General features: G+C 41.0%; 1 protein-coding gene across 4 annotated transcripts in view; it reads right to left on the minus strand.

Annotated features, from left to right (window-relative positions):
* The window catches only part of Tec (tec protein tyrosine kinase), a 95741-nt gene that overhangs the window by 43540 nt on the left and 29458 nt on the right, over nt 1-22743 (minus strand). For all 4 annotated transcript variants that reach the window (XM_013009148.1, XM_013009150.1, XM_013009147.1 and 1 more), the window contains exon 2: nt 19645-19830. In XM_013009148.1, the coding sequence (XP_012864602.1) occupies nt 19645-19782 (138 nt within the window). In that variant the 5' untranslated portion in view covers nt 19783-19830. The remainder of the gene's footprint in view (nt 1-19644; nt 19831-22743) is intronic.

Below are 22743 nucleotides of genomic sequence, written 5' to 3' on the forward strand. Positions count from 1 at the left end.
AGAAAGAATCAAAAGCCTATTTCAAAAAATAACTAAGCAAAAACAAAGGAAAGGGCAATGTATGTGTCAGCAGTAAGCCTAACCAGCACAAGATCCTGAGTTCAACCTCAGTACTACCAAAATAAAAATTTTTAAATCCTGATCAAAGTCGTAGCTGACTGACTTCTAATAATTTCTTGTGACAATGGTCCATTATGAACAGGCAAAATTCAGAAAGAAGCACATTTCTCAACTGGTACAAATAAAGCATTAGCTCTTCTTTGAGGTAACATATACTGCGGACTCAGCACAGGAAGGGAGCCTTGGAAACCACCACAATTCCAGTGTTTACACAACTGCCCGTGCAGGCCATGCACCCACAGCCCCTGGCACCCACCATATTCCAATGCCCTATCATTAATTAGAGAACTACTGGACCCGCCAGAGTAACGAGTTGTTTAACTTCTATATCTTACCGTTGGGTAAACACAACCCAGAGGTTAAAGCAGTTGACCAAGGGTCAGTGAAACCTGAGACTCGTGGCCAGAACTCTAAGATGAGCTTCTGTAGTCTCTACTGGCTAGCAAAAGCAAGGCCATTCAACCCCTCCTAATTCTCTTCCTAATGAAATCAACTCTCAATTACTATAGTAATCAATCCTTGCTGCAGAATGTGCCCCATCCTGAGGTGTCCCTCAATGCCAGGCTCCCCAGTGGCCGACATGCCAATCCCAAAGAATCATCAGGGTATGCAGAAGGAGCGTTGTGTCTGCTCTTCCTTGTCCCTCACCTCCCTTCTAGTGGCACAGAATACTATATATTAGCTCAAATCTATTAGATGGCATCTATTAGGATACTAGCCATTAGTTAAAATCAGACCCTTCTTTTGATGGTAACAGTCACAGCTGGCACACTCCATGAACACCATCTTCACTGTCATCTGTGGTCACGACAGGAAATAAATCATGCTGAATAAGCGATCGCTCAACACCAAAGTCAGAGACTTCTTAGAACAAGCAAAGTCAGGAATTAACTGAATAGACATCTTCTGCCTTTCCATTGTCTCCCCTGTGTGCCTCCTTCCCATCAGCATCCAACATTTACACAGTAAGGCACAGCTTGGTCCTCAAGGATCTTCCAACTGGCTGCAAGGAATGAGTATTCCTAAGGCCATGTGGGAAGTCCTTTACTGAGCACACTGGGAAACTCACCCAGAGGACAGTCAGAGAAGGCTTCATTCATTTATCCAGGAAGGGCCTCTTTGTGCTGGGACCTAAATCATGAATAAGGGTGGAGGCAAACAAGGGTGGAGGGGGAGAGCAGGACAGACACAGAGAACATCACAAGCAAAGCAATGGGGCTACAAAACCACATGTAAAGACTACAGTGTGGTTGGCAAGTTAAAGGTACTAAAAAGGATAGGGGAGTGACAAGAGATGAGTCTAGAAGCTGGAATGGGGATAGGTTATAAAGAGTAATGCTAGGGGCTACACTTAATCTACATGGCAGTAACCATGGCTGTAATAATCAGGGTCCCAGAAAGGAGAGGGAGAGGGTGAGGGAAGGAAGGAGGAAAGAAGGGAAGAAGAGAAGGAAGAGAAAGGGAAGTAGAGAAGGAGAGAGAGAGAGAGGAGGAGAGAGAGACCTGCTTCTATTATTGCAAATGCTGTTATTCATTCTCTCACTCTCTTGCTTGCTCTCTCGCTCTCTCACTACACACACACACACTCCACACACACACACACACACACACACACACACACCACACGCACACACACATTTGGTCAGTTGTGGGGCTTGAACTCAAGCGTGGGCGTTTTCGCTCAAGCACTTTGTGCTCAAGCACTTGACCACCTGAGCCACAGCACAACACTGGAAGGAGGCACTTCCAGCTTTCTGGTGGTTAATTGGAGATAAGAGTCTCACAGGGACTTTTCTGCCTGGGCTGGCTTTGAACCTCAATCCTTAGATCTCAGCTTCCTGAGTAGCTAGGATTATAGGTATGAACTACCAGCACCCAGCTAAAAGGTTTTGTTGTTGTTGTTGTTGTTTGTTGTTGTTATTGTTTTTGTCGGGCGTGGGGCTTGAACTCTGGGTCTAGCATTGTCCCTGTGCTCTTTATATCAAGGCAAGCGATCTACCTCGAGCCACAGTACCACTACTGGTTTTCTAGTGGTTATTGGAGATCAGTCTCAGACTTTTCTGCCCGGGCTGGCTTTGAACCATGATCCTTAAATCCCAGCCTCCTGAGTAGGTAGGATTATAGGTGTGACCCACCAGCACCTGGCAAAAGTATTTTTTTAAAAAGGAAATTTTTGGTACCTTTTGAAAAATAAAAATAAAGGGAAAGCACACTGCACCTTCCATGGTTTCCCATGTCTTATGTTCCAGGAAACAAAGAACCACCGGGATTCTTCAACAGTGAACACAAGATCTGGAACCACAGCATCCTTTGAATGTTATTTCCACTACTTGCTCACTATGTCTCCTTGCATACATACTGAACTTCTTTCTCTGTGCCTCTTTTTGGCTCTGAAATTAGATGAAAGATATCCCCACCAATTTCCTAAGTTTGTGGTAGAAATTTTTAAAAATCTATTCATGTACAGCTTTGGAAAGCGAGCTAAAAGCAAAATAAATGCTCCATATATTAAGCTCCTGTAATATAAAAATAAAAGCAGATGCCATTAGTTTTGTTCAAGGAAAGACACTCATATCTAAGTTCTAGACCCAAAAAGGCTCTTCTAAAAAACTGACGTCGAATATGACTCTCTTAGGAAATAAAACGGCATAAAGAGGATGCTTCCTTCAGTGATAAGTTTCCTATGATTACAGGAAGACCACAGAAATGACCATGGTCTATCCAATTCTCTTTTCAATCAGAAAAGGTTAACCTTGACTTCATGAGTTTTGCAAATCTGTTTTTAAAACAGGCGGCTGATGTCTCATGTGACTGTACTATTTTTACCCTTTGAGGGCTGTGATTTTAGTTCTGTTTTACAACCTGAAACTGAATCAGCCAGCAACTACGTGAGCACTTCCTTTTCACACCAGCAAAAGTGGAGCTCTGGTGACTCAAACACCCAATAGCAGGGAACACCTTTGATCAAAAGCTTCTCTTCCTTCAAAGGAAAACAGAACATGACGAAGTCACTGTACGCCAGCTTGTCAGGCTTTCTTGATGGGCATTCTGGGGAATATAAAAATTAATATATGTCAGATCCTTTTACAAACATAGTTTGCCCAGCCATAGAGCATCACAAAAGTACTCAAAGGTGGCACAAAGTCACAGTCCAGGACTCTAGGATCAGACTGCCAACACTGGGTTTCCAAATCTGTTCATACTGACTCTGACACTGGATAATGTCCTAGGTTTCTCTGTTCTTTGATTTTCTCATCTGTAAAAAGACTAGTATTGACCTCCTAGAGTTAGGAGGATTACAGCCAATACTTACAAATACGTAAGGCATGCCTGACTTAAGATTAGCACTAGGACAACAGAGAACACCATCCCCAAATGTGTCACCTGTAGCATTTAGATTGTACATTTAAAACAGTACTTTTAAAATAGCAGATGTGCTGGGCATGGTGGCTTATAACTGTAATCTCTGCTACTCCAAAGGCTTAAGTAGGAAGGATCTTGAATCAAGCCTAGTAGGACAAAAACTATGAGATCCTATTTGGAAAATTATCAGAGCACAAAAGAGCATAGGGGTGTGGTTCAAGTGGCAGAGTACTTGCCTAACAAGGCCTGAGCTCAATCCTTAGTATGACCTAAATTATTTAATGAATTAAGTAATTTTTTAAAAGACAGATTCAAGAAAGCATGTAACAAAACTTCCATGTGGAAGGTGTTCTATGAGGAACTGTTAAACTAACTCCTCCTCCTCCTACTTCCTTTTCCCCTCTCCCTTACAATGCACTCACCCAAACTCCAGCTTCTTGTTTTTGTGCTATTGTTCGGTTGGTTTGTTGGGTTTCTGCGATTTACCAAATCACTATTCTTCAGCCTAGTTAGAGGCTTTGGGTCTCTTCTTCCTTGTGAGGAGGCCATGTGCAGGGAGGGACCACTGCCTGGCTCCTCAGGCTCCACTCCACACTCTACTCCTAGCCATGTGCTCCAGACAGAAAGCAAAATCAGAGGGAGAAGGAACTATATAGCTGGTTGGGGCAGAGGTAAAGGGCGGCAGCTACAGTGTCCCAGAGGCCAAAATGAGGACTTCTGATATTATATGGGAATAATGTGAAATTCCTAATAGGTCTTAGACTACGGTGGGCACGATCATATCTGTGTTTTTGCCCACTGTAGCCATTGTGAACAGCAGACTAGAAAAGGACAAAATGGAAAGGAGTTATGATGTGGCTAAAACTGCTTGCTATCCACCTACCACATCCATTTCCCTCTAACGCTTTTTTGGATGGGTCTATTGGCACCCAGATAGACTCTCTCTCAGCTCCCATTGCAGTTAGGTATGGCCACATGGTTAAGTTCTGACCAATGAGATAGAAGCAAAATCTTGAGCAGAACATAAAACAAGCATACTAATGGGAATTGGCTCTGGCAGAGATATCTTTTCTTGCTTTTCTAGCTTGCTTTCTTCTTCAGACAAATCAATGTTCAATTCAGACAAGAGGGATGGAGCTCTAGCAGCCATTTTAAGCCAAAATAATAGATCTATCAGCCAGGATGGTGGAAAGGAAAGACAGAATACAGGATCCCAAGTGTGAATCCACTCACACTAAGTTCTATATAGCTTTTTTTTTTAGTACTGTCTATTATTTTTTAAATTTAATTGTCAAGGTGATGTATAGAGGGGTAACAGTTACATACATATGTACAGTTTTTCTTCAGCCTTTTTAAATTCATCCCCACAATGAGAGAAAAAATCCATTTTTTAAAAAGCTCCTTTTTTTTAAGGACTTTGTATGCTATATAGCCTAAGTTAGTCCTAACAGCTATGGTGGCTACTTACTGTAGTCACCCAAGAAGAGACAGCAATGGCTTAGATCATGGTAGTGGTAGAGATGAGAGGGAAGTGGCAGGACTGAGCTGTATTTAGAAGGTGGACCCATCAGAACCTTTTTAAAGTCCAGATGAGAGAGGAAATGCCTAAACCAGGGATAGTTTAGACAGACTTTCATGTTTCTGGCGTAAGCAGTGGGGTACACCATAGTACCAATTACTGTGCTGGAAATGAGAGGGGAGGAATTTTGAGTTTCTTTTCAGACACTTGAAACTTGAGAAGACTAAGAGCCTGCAGACTTCGCAAGGCAGGCCTTGAGAAACAAACTAGGGAAGTCATCCTGCTGACTGACCGTGGATGCTCAACAGAGCCATTGGAACGGATGCTGTCTCCTTAAAGCTAATGTCAGGTGGGATCAGAACCCACCCTAGAGAGGTTGGTAGAAAAAAGGCAGTCCTTCAAGTCCTGTGGGCCAGACCACAAGATGGAGTGAGCAGAAAGGAAGCTGGAGAGCCTGAGTTCACACAAGGAGCCACATATCAAGGATTTATACACAAAGAAGAGTTAGACCATTCAACAAGCAGGGAGATGATTTCCAGCTGAGTTGTAAGTGGCCCAGAAGAGGCTAAGAGTAGGGGAAGAGGAGAGAAGGGAGAGGAGAAGCAGAATGTTCCATGCTGGTAAGTGGATTCTGTTTTGATTTTGCTGTGTTTGTACGTTTGAGACTTTACTACAATGAAGTTTAGCAAACAAACTTCTTAAGAGTTATGACTTTGAAACACAAGATGGAAGGCCCTAATACATCTTCACAAGAATAAAAAAAAACAATAGGGGGCTGGGAAGGTGGCTCAGTGGTAGAGCACTTGCCTTGCATGCTCGAGGCCCTGGGTTCGATTCCTCAGCACCACATAAGAAAAAAGCCGGAAGTGGTGCTATGGCTCAAGTGGTAGAGTGCTAGCCTTGAGCTGAAGAGCTGAGGGACAGCGCCCAGGCCCAGAGTTCAGGCCCCACGACCGGACCCAAAAAAAAAAAAAAAAAAATAGGACTGGAGTATGTCACTAGAATTTCATTTTCTACTTTATCAGAACCCAAACAAGCAAGTACAGAGCAGCCACTGGTTTGGGATTTTACCATCTGTATAGGCAATGTTTTAAGAATCAGTTTTCATGTTTCTGGCCTTTACCCGCAGAGACAGGCTAAGAAGAGGCTGTGAACAGGTCTCCAGACCTTTGATAGGGAATGTATTTTCCTTTCTCTAAAGACAACCAAAAGCCCAACACAAGGGTCCAGTCAGTGGTTGCTCAGCTCACAAAGTCAGGAATACTCCTGGATGGAGCCCCAGATGGCCTGATTCTGGCCTGAGACGGTAAACACACTCACTCTCTACTCTAGAACTTCTTCCAACAATCTTAAATTTTTTTTTCCATGGTTGATTGACAATCTGTGAAATTCATTTATATTAAGCAATGCTAAAGTTTTAGAGGACTGTGAGGTAGGGTAAGGAACTTCATCTACTCAACCCAGAATGAGAACTCAAAACAGGGAATGGATTTTCACATCCTGAGAGTTAAGAAGAGGGACAATACAACAAACTTCTCTTTAAGGGTCACCATGTCCCAGATGTGGCTTTTGATTCATTCTGGGCACATTTTAGATATATCAGTTTCAATGATCCCCATAGCAACCCTCCTAGGATGTGGTACTTATTATTCTGTTTCACAGGGAAGGAAAATGAGACACAGAGGGGTGACATTTACTTGTTCAGGTTAGGTGGAAGTACCAGAGCTCCAGATGTGGACATGGCCATCCAACACCACAACTAGTGTTTCTTGCCAGGCATCAGGGTCTCACACCTGTAACCCTTGCTACTCAGGAGGCTGAGATCCAAGGTGGCAGTTTGAAGCTAGCTCAGGCAAAAAAAGTCCATGAGATTCCATCTATCATCAACTAGCAAAATGCCAGACTAGAGGAATGGCTCAAGTGGAAAAGCAACAGCTTTGTTTGAGCAAGCAGAGTGAGCATGAGGCTCTGAAAACAATCCCCAGGATTCCCAAAGGGGGGGAGGGGAAATCTGCTTAACTGAACTCTAAAGAAGACCACTGGTGGGCTTCTCATTAAAGTAATGGAAAAATAATTATGCAATGCCAATCAGGAAAATAAGGACATCATCAGACCCAAAATAAAGGGATAATGGCTTTCTGTCTGTCTGTGATGTCAAGATGGTAACACAGAATACAAGGACTTGGATGATGGGCACTTGGGATAGCAATGGTGAGCCCACCTAGAACTGGTCCCCTGTGGCAGAACCTCCTGCAATGTGCTTGTGACAGCTAGATACCACATGCTCTACACATGAGCACAAAGGACCTATGACCCAGACACGGAGGAAGCCAGGTGGAGCAAATCGTTCCACTTTTAGTCAGAAACAACCCAAGTAATAGTGAGTCGGAGACACGGTGTCTGGGGTTTTGGAACAAAAGGACCAATATTTCCACTGGAAACACAAATAGTAGATCTCAGCTATTCAAATGAGGACCTTTCAAAAGAGAAAAGTCACCATAAATACAGGATTGGGTTTATAAAGCTCCATCTGAGATAAGCAATGGTAATTCATCACATTAGGAGGGAAAGTAGTTCTGGGTGAACCCAGGACCACTTGCAAGCTACACCAATGCAGATCTGTTTCCCTACTAGAAACCCACCACCTATCAGGGCCCTGCAGACACTTGCAGGAAGGGAATCTAATGATAAGACCTCCATCCTTTCTCAATTTACTTCCTTATTTTTGTATTTGGTCAGCATGCAGAAAGACAGTTAACACTGTGGCTGAAGACTGCTATTCTTCAAATGGCTGGCTCTTGGCTGGCATCTGGGAAGCTGGATTTGGGGACAATCTCACCATTTCTGGCAGAGGATCTCACTGTGTCTAAACAGTTTATCAAATCAAAATTGTTCTTCTTCTGGCACTCTGGAACATAGGCACGATGCTAGGCAGAGGGCACCTTAAGTGACCAGCCCTCAATAAAAACCTAGGGCATTGAGCTGTAAAGATTTCACACGTGTTGATTAGACAACAGTTGCTATGCATTGTTGTAGCTCAGTGCTGGGTTTTCAGCATGCTCCAGGTGACCCCCTGGAGAAAGGACTCTCAGAAGCCAGCAGTACTGAGCTTCCTCCAAACTCCACTCCTTCTGCTTTTTCTCTTTCTTCACAGTTTTTCTGTAACAAAAGATAGTCTTAAACAGATATATGACTTTCTGGCCAATCATGGCTAGTGGGAGTGGTATCAGAGATTTCCCCAGACCTGAACAGGTGTGAACTGGAATAAGCCCTAGTTTAAGGAAGAACTGGCTTGAATCCCAACTTTGACGCTTATTAGCAATGAATCCCTGAGCTAGTTATTATGGTCCCTCAGCCTTGGATTTCTCTTAAAAATAAGACTATGGCTACAGATAGGTAAGTGGTAGACACTCAGTATTCTTTTCTACCTAGACTAGTGTGGATGAGTGGCCTCTCTCTGGTTTTACAGTGCCCTGACAGCAGACATCAAACTCAACTCACCCATCCCTCCCCTCCAATGGGGTGATGAGCCTGCGCACAGGCTAACTGTACACATCCCGTTTCAGAGGCATGCCACTGTACCTAAGCTATTGGTTGCAATCATGACTTGTGAACTTTTTCTCTCAAACTGTGATCCTCCCAGTCTCTGCCTCCTGAGGAACTAGAATTACAGGTCTGGGCCATTCATATCCAGCCTAATTTTTTTTTAATTGTACTCTGTTGTGTATATATACCAAAAATTATTTGTGTGGGTAAGACATTTAGGCTTTTTTTAACCTTTTGATTATTATAAATAGAGCTATGAATATTCATGTAAATGTTTTTGTGTAGACATATGTTTATTTGTAATGGTTATGAATAGAAGTGCTTTGTCTTTTAGATCATTTCCTATAAACTATGCTGCTGTTTTTCAATGCAGCTGTGACATTTTACATTCCCATTTGCAGTCCATTAGGGTTTCAACTTCTTTAGATTCTGCTTCATTTTTAGCTCTCTTGTGGATTAAGGCCACCCTAATGATGTGACTTATTGTGGGTTTGCCTTGCATTTCCCTTAAGTTAATAACATTATAAATGCACTTTCTGATGCTGAATTGTATACTTTTAAATGGTTATAATGGCAAATTCCAAGTGATATATACTTTATTACACTCAGAGAGGTGGAATGTATTAAGAGAGTCAGACAAGCCACAAAGTACAAACAAGTTTTGGTAAAATAGGTAAGAAAAAAATCAGAAAATCTAAGAGGAAAAACATCTAAATTTAGGTACTGCCACAGAGAATAAATGCTGATGAGCTATGGACTCTGACATCTTTGAATGCACAGGTTCCCACCACCTCACAAAGAGGCCAACAAAGGAAGAAAACAAAACACAAACAGCAACTGGTAAGATCACCCTCTTCGAGGCCTAACATGCAGCCAAAGAAGGCAAGGAGGAAGGAAACGGAGGCACGGAGGTGGTCAGTGAAGTGAGGTGGCTGTTGGAGGAAGTCGCACTGTGTGGTTTAACAGCACACTAGGCAGAAAGAGAAGACATTTGAGGTACCTTGTCAAGTGGGAGGGCACCTGATTTGTTAGTCGCCTAGTTTCTCCACTTGTATAAAATAGTAGAGGACAAACGTGTGCATTATTTGCAGATACTTTGTAGGGATTCTTGGGAGAATGGAATGAAGCCAGCATTAGGCAAAGCCTTTGAACTTCTGTGGAATCTTGCTATGTAAAGTTGAAGAGCAGAAAGAAATCCTGAAATCCCCTAGGAATAAGGCCCACAATACACCCAGCAACACAAGGGCCGGTGCAGTTAAGTTCTGGGTGGTACACAAATACATGGCCAGTGTAAACAACAGAGGTACACGGGATGAGAAGGTGGAATTCCGTCCCAAGAGCACTACTACACAGCACAGTGGATGGAGGTAACAGAAGAAAGTTAAGTCCTATGACCATAATTGTGGAACTATGCAGTCTCATCAGACTGTGTGCTGAACCAAGCCAGATCCATTCATCTTGTATCATAGCAATCATCAGAACCACTGAACCCTGAACCTAGTAACTACATCTCTGTTGTATAACTGTTGGGCAAAAGCTCACAAGGAGCTGAATCCCATCTTACAAATAAAAGTGCATGGTTTCTCATCCACCAAGAAATTATATCCGCAATCCTCTAAAAAGAGCAAAATTTACATGTTACAATGTAACAAGGAGCAAGAAATTACACCCTTTATGTTATTTTTTGCAGTGGCAAATAAAATTAAGGAATAGCTATCATTACTTAAAGAACAGAGGGCCAAGCAAATGTGGCTCATGCCTGTAATTTAACTAATCAGAAGGCTGAGATCTAAAGGACTGAAGTTCAAAGCCAACCCAAGCATACAAATCCAGAGATTCTAGCAAATCAGCCAAAACCGCCAGACTGTGGGCATGGTTCAAGTGGTGAGTGCCAGCTAAGCAAGTAAGCCAAGCAGCACTGGCCCAGAGTTTAAAACCTGGTACTGAAACAATAACCAAAAAAGATAGATCAGAAAAAGGTTATTTCATATAAGTACAATAAAAGGGAAAATAGCTTTCCCACAAGCTATTAAAAATATTTAGAGATTTATTGCATGTCTCTTTCTTTGTGTCTGTGTTCCTGTCCTGAACTTCTTTTTCCTCAAGGCTAGTATACTAGCTCTTGAGCCACAGCTCCACTTCCAGCTTTTGGTAGTTTATTGTAGGTAAGAGTCTCATGGACTTTCCTGCCCAGGCTGGCTTTGAATCATGATCCTCAGATGTCAGACTCCTGAGTACCTAGGGTTATAGGTATGAGCCACTGGTACCCAGCTTTGCATGAATGTGCCTTAATTATTTACTTAACCAACAACTATGTTATATATATTTTGCAGCTTTTCTTTACAAGTACGTACATGTGAAATCATGGAAATCTTAGAGGTAGTCTTCTAAGATTAAAACTTGAAAAGGTCACTGAATGTCAGTGGCTCAAGCCTATAATGCTAGCTACTCTGGAAGCTGAGATCTGAAGATAGGCAGTTCAAAGCCAGCCTGGGCAGGAAAGTCTGTAAGACTCTTATCTCCAACTACCAAAAAGCCAGAAATGGCACTGTGGCTCAGAATGGTAAAGCACTACTAGCTTTGAGCACAAAAACGAAGGGATGAGTTCAAATCTTACAACCAACAAAAAAGAAAAAGAAAGAAAAAACTAACATTTTTTATCTCAAGTAGTGTAGTCATTAATTGGAACTTTAAGTACCAAATAATTTGGGCTTCAAATCACAAAGTCCTCCAAAAAGAGTTGAAAGAATTCTGTTGAATTTGTTTCTGAATAACACTGATGTATCTAAGCTACTTTCTGCATATTATTTTCTACATGTCTGAAACAGGTTTAGAAACACACAAAATGTAGTTTCAATTTCTCAAATTTCCATGGGCTCTCTTCTGATACTTTACACTCTGGTTCTGTGGACTAGAATCCACATTTTGCTTTGTGGGACCAATTAATACTAGCAAATAGTAAATTTAAAAAAAAACACTTTTGTTTCTACATTTAAGTAGTAGATCTCCTAAAAACAGAATTTCATGGAAAATTATCCCAATATCTAATGATCTCTTTGCTGAATTTAAGTATGTAGTGATCAGCAGTATTGTAATCATTATCCATGAAAATTTTGAGTTAATAGGCCCAAGGCACTGGCAGATACGTTTAAATTATGCAACAATGTTTAGGCCTGGAAGAGATTATTGTATACAGATGGTTGGGGAGGGAGAAAAGGAGTAACAATACCACACAGGACTTTAATCGTAATTTACAAAAGGCAAAATCTTTATAACCAAGGAAATGTCCCATGCCTCCCACTGAAGAGAATCGAGACGGGACTTGGATAACCAGAGAGAAGGGGCCACAACAGGCACAACAGGAGCAATGCTCCAAAGGTATTAAGAGTAATGAGCATTTTTATGCATAAGGTTCTCAAGAGTCATTAGATGGTATCCACTATTTATTCCCATTCACAGAGTAGTAGTGAGGATTGAACTCAGAGTCTCATAGTTCATGCCTCTATCATTGAGCAATAGCCTCAGCCTGATGGAATCTATTAGAACTGCAAACCACAAGACTATCTGATCCTGTAGAGTGCCCTCACCCACTTACACAAACAAACAACCCCCACACTGGCTTTTCAGAACTGAGGGAGTGGCATGGACAGGCTGATCCAAGCCAATCCTGATGTGAGTTTTTGCCTAGGTAAACAATCAGCTTCTGGGTGGCCTGAAGCAAATCTCTCTCCATCTTCAGTTTCTAGAAGGGAAAAATCTGAAGGTCATTCTTCAAAGTCTCTTGGAATTCTAAACTTGTATGATTCTTCTTTGTTACTAATAAATCAGTCATTTCTTTGTACAAGTAATTATTGACTATATAAATCCAAACCGATGAAGAAATGGAACCGTTCCATAAACATACCAAGTTCTGCTTCACCCCAGAGTCTTTGCATATGCTATTTCATCTGTATGAAGTGGATTTTTTTTTTGTCTATCATTGCTCACATGCCAAGTGGAAACCTTTACCTATACTACCCAAACTCCACCCCCTGAAGAGGGGGATGTATAAAGACTATATTTTTGCTACCAAAACTTCTTCCAGTCTTATCATTTGGTCTCCTTTTCAACTGTCTCTCCGGGCTGGATATATGGCTTAGTAGCAGCGTGCTTGCCTAGCATGCATGAAGCCCTGGGTTGTCTTCGTCAGTACCACATAAACAGAAAAAGCCAGCGCTGAGGTTCAAATGGTAGAGTGCTAGTCTTGAGCAAAAATAAAGCAGCTTAGGGACAGTACCCAGGACCTGAGTTCAAGGTCCAGAACTGGCAAAAAAAAAAATCAAAATAAAATAAACTATCTCTCAGAATAAGGACCATCATACCTACTCTCAGAGAAACTACTAATGGTAAAGTCTACACAGGGACACCTCCCTACCTCTTGGCTCAGTTTCTGCCTAGTAGCTGTTACTTAGGTAAATGGCAGACCTGAAAGCCACCTTCCCTTCCTGCTAGGTCACATCCTAGGCCGTGACTCGGGTGGGTTTTTTTAGTTGAAAGTGTTAAAATTTCCTAACCACCCCTTTTCTGCGAACTGAACTGCCTTGCGACACCACACAAGACTTTTCACTAATACCATTGCTGGCCTTCACATCCATGTCCACACCACTTCTTACTCTGTTTGGATTTGTAGTTCAGTGCCAGCCAGGCTACATGTAGTCCAGATCCAGTCCATCTCTTCCAACCTGGAAGACAGGCCTCACTCCTGCCTAGACCATCCTGACTACCTCCACCATGGTAAAAGTAGACTGGAGTCTTGCTTGGCTCCATCACACACAGCTGATTTCCTGATGAAAGATTGCTTTGGATTTGCAAAAGCTAAGGCTCTTTCTGTAACTCTGGTTAACTTAAGCACTGTTAGGGTTACCAGAAAGAAATCAATACTATATCTGTGCTAAAATTCTCATCAGATCTAACAAGTTTTGTCACTGCAGAATATTTGTTGGTCAATTCTTGATAAGGACCAGGTAAGCTCTACTTATTCTATCTGATCTCCCCGTTGCTTTCATTGGAAATAATAAAGGGTTTTTGTGGCAAAGATTGCAGTTGAAAGCCAGTCCAGGCCGAAAAATCCCTAGGACTCCATCTCTCAACCAACCTGCAAAGAACCAGGCTGGAAGCAGGGCTCAAGACTCTTAGCTCTAATTAATCAGCAAACACTGGAAGTGGTACTATAACTCAAAGTGGTAGAACACTAGCCTTAAGCAGAAGTACTCAGGGACAGTGCCCAGGCCTTGAGTTCAAATCTCCATGAATACCAACTGAAACAAGCCATCCCAGCAACAAGCCCCTAGACTCAGGCAGTCTGGGGATCAAGGGACTATGGAGAGGAGTAAGAGGAGATGATGTCACATCAGCCACTTTGTGCCTGCCCTTTCAAAAAAATTAACCAGAACCGGGAGGTCAACAGAAGTGAGAAGCCTTGCCCCTCTGATTTCCACACCAATCTACCTTTTAACTGGACAGGAATTTACATTCTTGCTTTTGTTACCTGATGTTCTCCCTACCTAGCTGCCAAATGTCACGTAGCTTGGGACATTTCCACCAACTCCAGGACAGCCTGGAATGCAGGAGATAATTTTCTGCCCCAGACCCTTCCCCTTGCTATTTGTTTGCTCTCTAGTATTTGTGTGTGTGTGTGTGTGCAGCTCCTCACTGCCTAATGAGACTTCTTCCAGACTTCATTCAAGGACTACCACCAAGTGACAGCTGCTGCCTGCTGCCTTCTCCCAGAGGGGACCACATCTCAGCCTTTTACCCCTAATGCCCACACACCTTGCCAGCAGGAAGTAGCCAGAGAAAATCTTCACCCTTTTTCATAATTATCAAAAGGCTGGAATGTAAGGTCTACACAGGGATACCTCCCTACCTCTTGGCTAAGTTTCCACCCAGTATCTATTACCTAGGTAACTGGCAGACCTGGAAGCAGTCACCTTCCCTTCCTGCTAGGTCACATCCTGGGCCACCTCTGGTCACATGCCTCCCATCTGACCTTAGAAGGGTCCCAGAGGAGCTCCAGTGGCACAATTGGTTAGCGCGAGGTACTTATAAGAAGGGTCCCAGACCCTGAGGTCACATCAGCATCCAGTGTGGGTACACCTTTCTGCCACCTGGCCACACCTCTTCCTGTCCCTGGCCTAGATAAGTCCTGGCCCAGGGGTGGGTCGCCCCTTTTCCTTTTCAGCCATGCCTCTCTACCACGCATGGTGGGGGCAGCAGTTTGGTAAATAAACTTCTTTTCCTGCCTGAATAGCTCATGGTGTTCTCTTCTTCGGCTACCTAAGGAAACCTACTTAATATACCTTACACTAATCACAAGGAAGTAGCTTGGAAGACTTAATCTCCAGCCCCAGAGTTCCTGGAGCAGCAGAGAAATAAAATGCTGGTTATACAAATCATGATGTCAAACACAATTGTTTTTTAAAGAAGGATTTTGCAAAACGTTGCATATACTTCTGACTAAGAAAAGTTTCCTGTTGAGTGTTAATGCCTCATGCCTATAATCCTAGCTGCTCAGGAGGCTGAGATCTGAGGATCATGGTTCAAAGCCAGCCTAGGCAGGAAAGTCTGTGAGACTCCTATCTCCAATTAAGCACCCAAAAGAGCCAGAAGTGGAGCTGTAGTTCACGTGGTAGAGCACTAGCCTTGAGCAGAAGAGCTCAGAAACAGTGCCCAGGCCCTGAGTTCAAGCCTGAAGACTGGCAAATGAAAAAAAAAAGAAAAAAGAAAGAAAGTTTACTTCCAGTAGTCAAGTGAGAAAAGAGCAGTGGACAGAAATACTATTTAATAAACTCTTAACATTATTTGAAAGACATCCTAGAAATTGATTTTTTTTAAATAAATGACTTCGATGTCTATAACAGTCTTCTGAACAGATTCAGGGGGAAAGTGACACTAAGATAACTGTGCCCTGCTGACTCATTCCAGTAACCCTAGCTACTCAGGAGGTTAAGATCTAAGGATCTCAAAGTTAGATGCCAGCCTAGGCAGTCTATCTTGAGAGTCCATCTCCAATTAACCAGCAAAATGCCAGATCAGAAGCATGGTTCCAATTGTAGAGCAACAGCCATGAACAAGCAAGTGAAGAGTGAAAGACCCTGAGTTCAGACTTGGCACTAGACAATATATAGCGAAAGGCTAATTGCAGTTACAGGATTTATCACAAGGTAAAGAAAATAATCCACTGTTGAAGATCTATATTCCTACCACTAGTTTTTGTACTACAGCATAGTTATTCAGAAAAACTAACACGAGCCACTCCTTCCAACCCAGTGGCCAGTCTCCATGACATGAGGATTTTTAAATCTTATCATGTTTATAAACTTGTACATAAAAATTACTGGGAGAAGTGGTGCTGTAGCTCAAGTGGTAGAGCACTCGCCTTGAGCTGAAGAGCTGAGGGACAGCACCCAGGCCCAGAGTTCAAGCCCCACGACCAACAAAAAAAAAAAAAAAAAAAATTACTGGGAATTCACATTATAGCTGGTGGTTTACAATATGAAATGGACAAGAACACTTCTATACAGTTCTCTTCTTCTCACTAGGAACATTTAAACACTATTTAATTAATTTAACACAATTTAAGACAAGAAACTTTGTTTCTTGTATTGTATGATTCATGAATTAGATCTTAGATTTGAGGGGGTAGGGAGAAGCAGCCATTATTTGAGAAGTAGTCATAAAGACATTTGTGAAACCATATATGAAATTTGTCTGGCTATTAATGGACTCTTGATATTGATCACCACAATGTGGTTGTAAAAGAGACTGTCCCAGTCATTACACAATGCACAGTGACCTATTTCAAGCAACATCAGCAACTAAACTGACAAATGATTCAGAAAAATAATAATAATAATATACAGAGACCATAAGAAGAACAAAATAAAGGGACAAAACCACAAGCAATTTTCTCAAACACCAGCGGTTTTTTGAAAGTTCCTTATACTTATTGTAGCTTTTCTGTAAGCATGAAAGCACAGCAAAATTACAATTAACAACACAAATTTAAGAGTGTGAGGAGAAGGAGTAATATTCTCTATTCCTCCCCCATCTACTTTAAATGTATTTCAGCCTCCTAAAAAACAAAGCAGTAAATATTATTAAGCAAAGATAGATTCTCTGGCAAATTAAGAACATAAATCAGATCCTTGAACTTCACCCTTAGCATCTTACGTGATTAATGATGAGAACAGACAGGTCTGAGGCAGAAAGAGAAGAAAATATAACTCAGAAATTGGAAAAGAAACAGAAGAAAAGAAATTGGAACACAAAAAGGAGGTCAATATTACCTTATTTCAGAAAGAAGACACAAGTGACAATAAGGTGATAAGTTTTCGAGAAATAATATAATTGAGAATTTTCAGAATCAGAAAAATCACATCATTCACCAACCACTGTACTATAGAGTATAGTCACCCCCTTATCTTTGGTTTAGCCATGCAAAGTTTAATTACCTACCTGTAGTTAACCATAGTCCAAAATATTAAATGGAAAAATGCCAGAAACAACAATTCATAAGAAATATTCAGGTCATTCCCAGAACTATAAGTGTCGTACTTCATCTCACCTGGGACATGAATAATCCTCTTGTCCACAGATAATATCTATACTGTGTACACTATTCACCCACTGGTAAACTTTTAGCCAATCTTGTAGTGGTATTGCACAAGAGCAGTGGTACTGGCCATTTTATTACAGTATTTTATTATAGTTCTACTTTTTCTTAGTTCTTCTATTTTCTTATTGCTAATCTCTTATTGTATATAATTTATAAATTAAACTGTATGCAGGTATGCACATATAGGGCAAAGCACAGTATACATAGAGATCGGCACCGTCCAATTTCAGGCATCCCCTGGGAGACTTGGACTGTAACCCTGGAATAAAGGAAGACTATGGTATTGAGAGCTGTACCATTTTTTACAAACTGGTAAATAGTCTGGTAACCTCTGAACTTTGGTGCAAATGCTTACACTTGCTCTGAAATAAAAGAAACATTTTTTTTAACCCCACTTCAGTCTTCAGAATCTGAGAAGTGTTAAAAGATACAAATCTTAAACCAGGTGCCTGCGGCTCATGCCCGTAATCCTAGCTACCCAGGGGCTAAGATCTGAAGATGGTGGTTTGAAGTCAGCCCAAGCAGGAAAGTTCAGTCCAGTCGGAGATTCTTATCTCCAATTAACCACCAAAAAATCTGGAGATGGAACTGTGGCCCAAATGACACAGTGCTATCCTTGAGCAAAAAAAAACTCAGGGCCAACACCCAGGCCTTAAGTTCAAACCTCAAGACAGGTGCACGCACATGTGTACTCGCATGCGTGCACACATGCACACACACACACGTGAGTGCATTCACACACACACACACACACACGTGCACACATGCACACCACAAGGCCAAACATCTGTTTGTCCTGATCCATGAATCACATTAGGATAAACCTGTCCCACCTGCTTCTGAGGGTGAAGGTCTCCCCTTCTCACCTGCAATGTGCTGTGTTCACCCTGCACTGACACTTCAAAGATTTTGCAATCATCCATATTTCTAGTAACAATCCTTATCTGAAAACTTTCAGATTTCTGAAATTTCAGATTTGATATATGAAACAGAGTATTCACACCATAAACAACATGATACTCCCTTCAGGTACTGGGACATCACTAGATAATTAACCAGCTCATATAGCCACACTAAATAGAATAACAATAGGAAAAAATAATCTCTTTTACAACTAAAAGGGCTTTTGAAGTTTCCAGCATTTGAAGGAATTTAAGGATTAGGCACTTTGGTCTTAATTCACTTGAACAAGAAGAATAGCTCAGGTCACAATGACAAGTCACAGCAGAATTCAACAGAGTTGAGAACCACCCATGAGAAACAATGCAATTCTATCTAAACTGGGGAAAAACCACCCAAATATCTGACCAGATCATTGACAAAGACGTTAATGAGAATAAAACAAAAAACAAAGCAAGTAAATCAACTTGAAGAATGCATGTCAGGGAAAAAAGCAAAATTAAAATCAACTATCAGGATCACCAAGCAATCAATTTTATAACACACAGCATGTGGTCAACCAAGGGAAATGGAATCCCCAGCAGCTCCCTAGAAGTTAAGGGTGTTCCTAACAGATAAAAACCATGGCAGTACTAGAAAGTGGCATACCCAGTGTGTCAGGAGCAAAAAAGTAGTCCAGAAAAGACTATTTATCCATATTCCTTATATAATGGTAGAAGCAGAAAGCTAAGACAACTGACAAGCCAGGAGCTGACTAACCACAAACCTCCAGCAGCAGGTGTTCACTGACCAGGATTTTCAATCGGCGGCTTCCTTTTGATCCCATCAAAGGAGGTTTCCAGTAACTGTTTACTATTAAAAGTACAAATTCTAACCCAGGCGCTGGTGGCTCATGCCTGTAATCCTAGCTACTCAGGAGGCTGAGATCTGAGGATCATGGTTCAAAGCTAGCCCGGGCAGGAAAGTCTGTGAAACTCTTTTCTCCAATAAACCACCAGAAAACCGGAAGTGGCTGTAGCTCAAGTGGTAGAGTGCTAGCCTTGAGCTGAAGAGCTGAGGGACAGCGTTCAGGCCCAGAGTTCAAGCCCCACAACCAACAACAAAAAAAAAGTATAAATTCTACCTCAGGTCAACTTGAATAATTTGTTGGTTGGGTCCACAAAAATCATAAAAATCAGTTTTAAGTAACTTCCACTTAACAATGAAGAAATGTTCATACATTTCTCCTGTGATACATGATCTGGGAGTTTATGTGACTACAGCCATGTACACAACATATCTAATGAATTCCATAAAGATCTAAAATCAATTTAGGAATTTATTTTCTCTAGAAGAGTAGTTCAATAGTTGAATATAAAATGGACCTCTATATAACATTAACTATTAACAGATCTGAAAATGATTTCTATTTCAAGTCCAAATGATGACAATGCATAACCTTCACTTCATTAACACAATGTTTATTCCATACGACTGGACAGCAGAGCCATTGGATAAAATAAAAAACACAAGAAAGTAAATGGTTACGGTTGTCTCCTACCTCTGCTCGACCCTCATAGTAGGTTAACATGGACTGTGTAAGGACGAAAAGTCTCTCTTTGTAGTTTAAAGGTGACGTCTTCTTTTTCTGCTGTGACCTTTTAATAAGAATCTCTTCTAGAATAGTGTTAAAATTCATCTCGGTCTTCTGATCACGTCGTCACCTGCCATTGAAGATCCAGGTATTCTAAAGTGAGAAAATAAAACAGAGAAATGTGACACTTTCAGTTTCCAAGGATGTTGCCATTTCAAGCCACCAATACAAGTCTTATTTTCACCCCAACTCTATTACTGTTACTCTCTAAATGGTTTGAAAATGCCGGGCAGGGGGTGGCAGGAAGAAGCTATCCTCTTCTCCTGCCTGAGACTTCATCCTGTCTTGCCATTGGCTGAGAAAACCTAACCAAGATTTCTCCTGATGATGACTCAGGCCTTCATTTTTCCTCAGTATCCCTTAGAACTCTGGCTACACTCTTTTACCATTTGATAACCAGGAAGAAATTCCTCAGGTGGAAAAGTACATTCCATTATCTGAGTAGCTGATTTAAGATGGTATCTGAATAGCATAAAGATTTGGTACATAAAACCGATGAGCACACAGTATCTGGTCATCATATTAACATAAAACTCTGATGAACTCCTGTAACTCACTGAATAACCACCACCCAATAAGACACTTCCACCTTTTCTGAGGTTACTTTTCAACAGTGTAAGCTCTATACAGTAGCTCCTTCATTTATAAAACATGGAGACAGGTAAAGTTTAAATGAAATGTAGGAAAGAATTTATTTATGTGAAAATGCTACATACCTATTTACTGTTGCTTTTATTAGTTTTACTGGTGATTTGCTATTGCATTTAATTCCACTGTTTTCCTAGATTCACATTAAAACCTCACATGGACCATAGACCAAAAACAGAAACTTCCCAACTGGGAATATTCTTAAATTATTTCATTTAAATCTCATCAAATTAAGTTTTCAAAGATTCATCATGTCATTTCACTCATCAGAAATCCTCGAACTGTTTGCCCATCACTTTCAGGATTAAACCAAAAGTCTTCGGTCTGACCCTGCGGTTTGTCCATCATGTGGCTGCAACCTGACATCTAATTTTTTACTTCTACTCTTCCCCCAAACACTCCACACACCACACAACAGTCCACCAGACTTCCCTTACAGCATTCATTCCCTGGTCTAGAGGACTCTCCCCACACCTCTCTCTCTACCATGAAAACTTTACCTACTCAAAACTTACCTCCTTGCTGTAGCCCTTCTTGATTTCAATTAATTTAAAAGTTTTCCAACTGCACTACCGACAATCTCTCTAATTCATCATAGGACTAATCCTATTCTACCATATCAGTAGCAATTATTGAGATACATTAATATCTCATCTGACTGAGAAGTTCCTAAAGGAATGGTTTTCAACCTGTGTTCATTAGATTCACCTAAGGAGATTTTTTTTTAAATATAGATGTAGAGACCTCACTTCCCCTTTTTATTTTTTTATTCACGGCAGGGTAGACCCTAACATTATTTTTGCACACACACAGAATTGAGAGCCCCTATCTTAAAGAAAGATCTGAGCTCCAGCGCCTCTTGTACTAGATCCTGAACTCATTAACCCACAAGCCATCCCAACTGAATAGTGAAGAAATTGTCATCTAAGTTAGTCTTCTTGTTCCATATTGAGATTCTGGCACTCAATTTTGTTTTCATAAGAAGCAGTTGGTATGCAAATACTACTTCTTTAGAAATTATCTTACCATCTTTGTTTAACGTATTTCCAATGAATGCTAAAAATGACTACTTACAAGAAAGGCTCCCCAAACTAAAGGTTATTTCTAGATTGAAATAAAACCTAGTTGAAGCACATCTTGTAGCATTTCAAAACTATGGGGATAAGTAAGAGAATCTGCATGCTTAAAAGCAAGTATCACAGAAAGGCTCGAAATTTGGAATGACAGTCATCAAGAGTGACACAAGAAGCTCAAAGACAGAAGGAACCCAGAAAAATCTGGATGATCCTGATTTCTAATTTAAATTCTATATTCAGCTACAATAAAAAGACAGAATCACAAGCACATTTTTCATGTATGCAAAGCTTTAAATTTGGGACCTCCTGTTCATGCTTTTCAAAAAGCTACTTGATGATGTATTATGCCCCAAGAAATGCTACTTGATGATGTATTCTACCAAAATGAGGCAGTAGACACAAACATCCACATGTGCATGTGTATGTGCATGTGTGCATGCACACACGCACACACACAGGAAACATGGGTTCCGATACAAGAAAGGAGATTCCCCCAGATGATGATGAAGACTAATGAATGACACTAAGCAAGAGACAGAGAGATTAACCAGCCCAAATGGAATCAAGTCAGAAGGTTCTTGGACAGAAACTCTTCTAAGCAATAGAACTGAATATATGGGGAAGAAATGTATATCAGTGAAAGTTAGCCAACTTAAAAAAAAATCCTAGGAAAACCAAAAAAAATACAGAAAAGGAAAAATAACTATGATATGTCCTAAGTTTGGCTATAAAGAAAAATCCTATCATCATAATAAGGTAAATAAATAATCAACCTCCTAGTATTAGATACATTTGGGGTAGGAGTTTACTTCTGGGTGGGCTACGTCCTTTATAGTGAAAGCAACAGGAGAAGGAGAAGGAACAAGGAGCAATGAAGCACATTTCTTAGAGGTTGACAAAACTCAAAACACATTTAGCTGGCTTTAATATGAAATTTGTGAATAGAGTATCATCCAATCTATAAAACAGAATGATAACTCCCATAGGGCAGAACAAAGAGTCCTGAAAAGTACGATCAAGGAAACAGAACAACGAAGTTTTAAATGCTGACTGGTTAGCATCAAAATCTTTCAGGTTAACTTTTTATTTTTGAAAGCTTAAAGCAAAAAAGACTTCCTTTTATTTTTTTCTGTCGGTTGTGGGGCTTGAACTTAGGGACTGGGCACTGTCCCTAAGCTGTATTAGCTCAATGGTAGCACACTACCATTTTGAGCCCCAGCTCTATTTCCAGTTTTCTGGGTGGTTAATTGAAGATAGAGTCTCACAAACTTTCCTGTCCTGG

The sequence above is a fragment of the Dipodomys ordii genome, unplaced genomic scaffold, assembly GCF_000151885.1.
Source record: "Dipodomys ordii isolate 6190 unplaced genomic scaffold, Dord_2.0 Scaffold8, whole genome shotgun sequence".
Lineage (NCBI taxonomy): Eukaryota > Metazoa > Chordata > Mammalia > Rodentia > Heteromyidae > Dipodomys > Dipodomys ordii.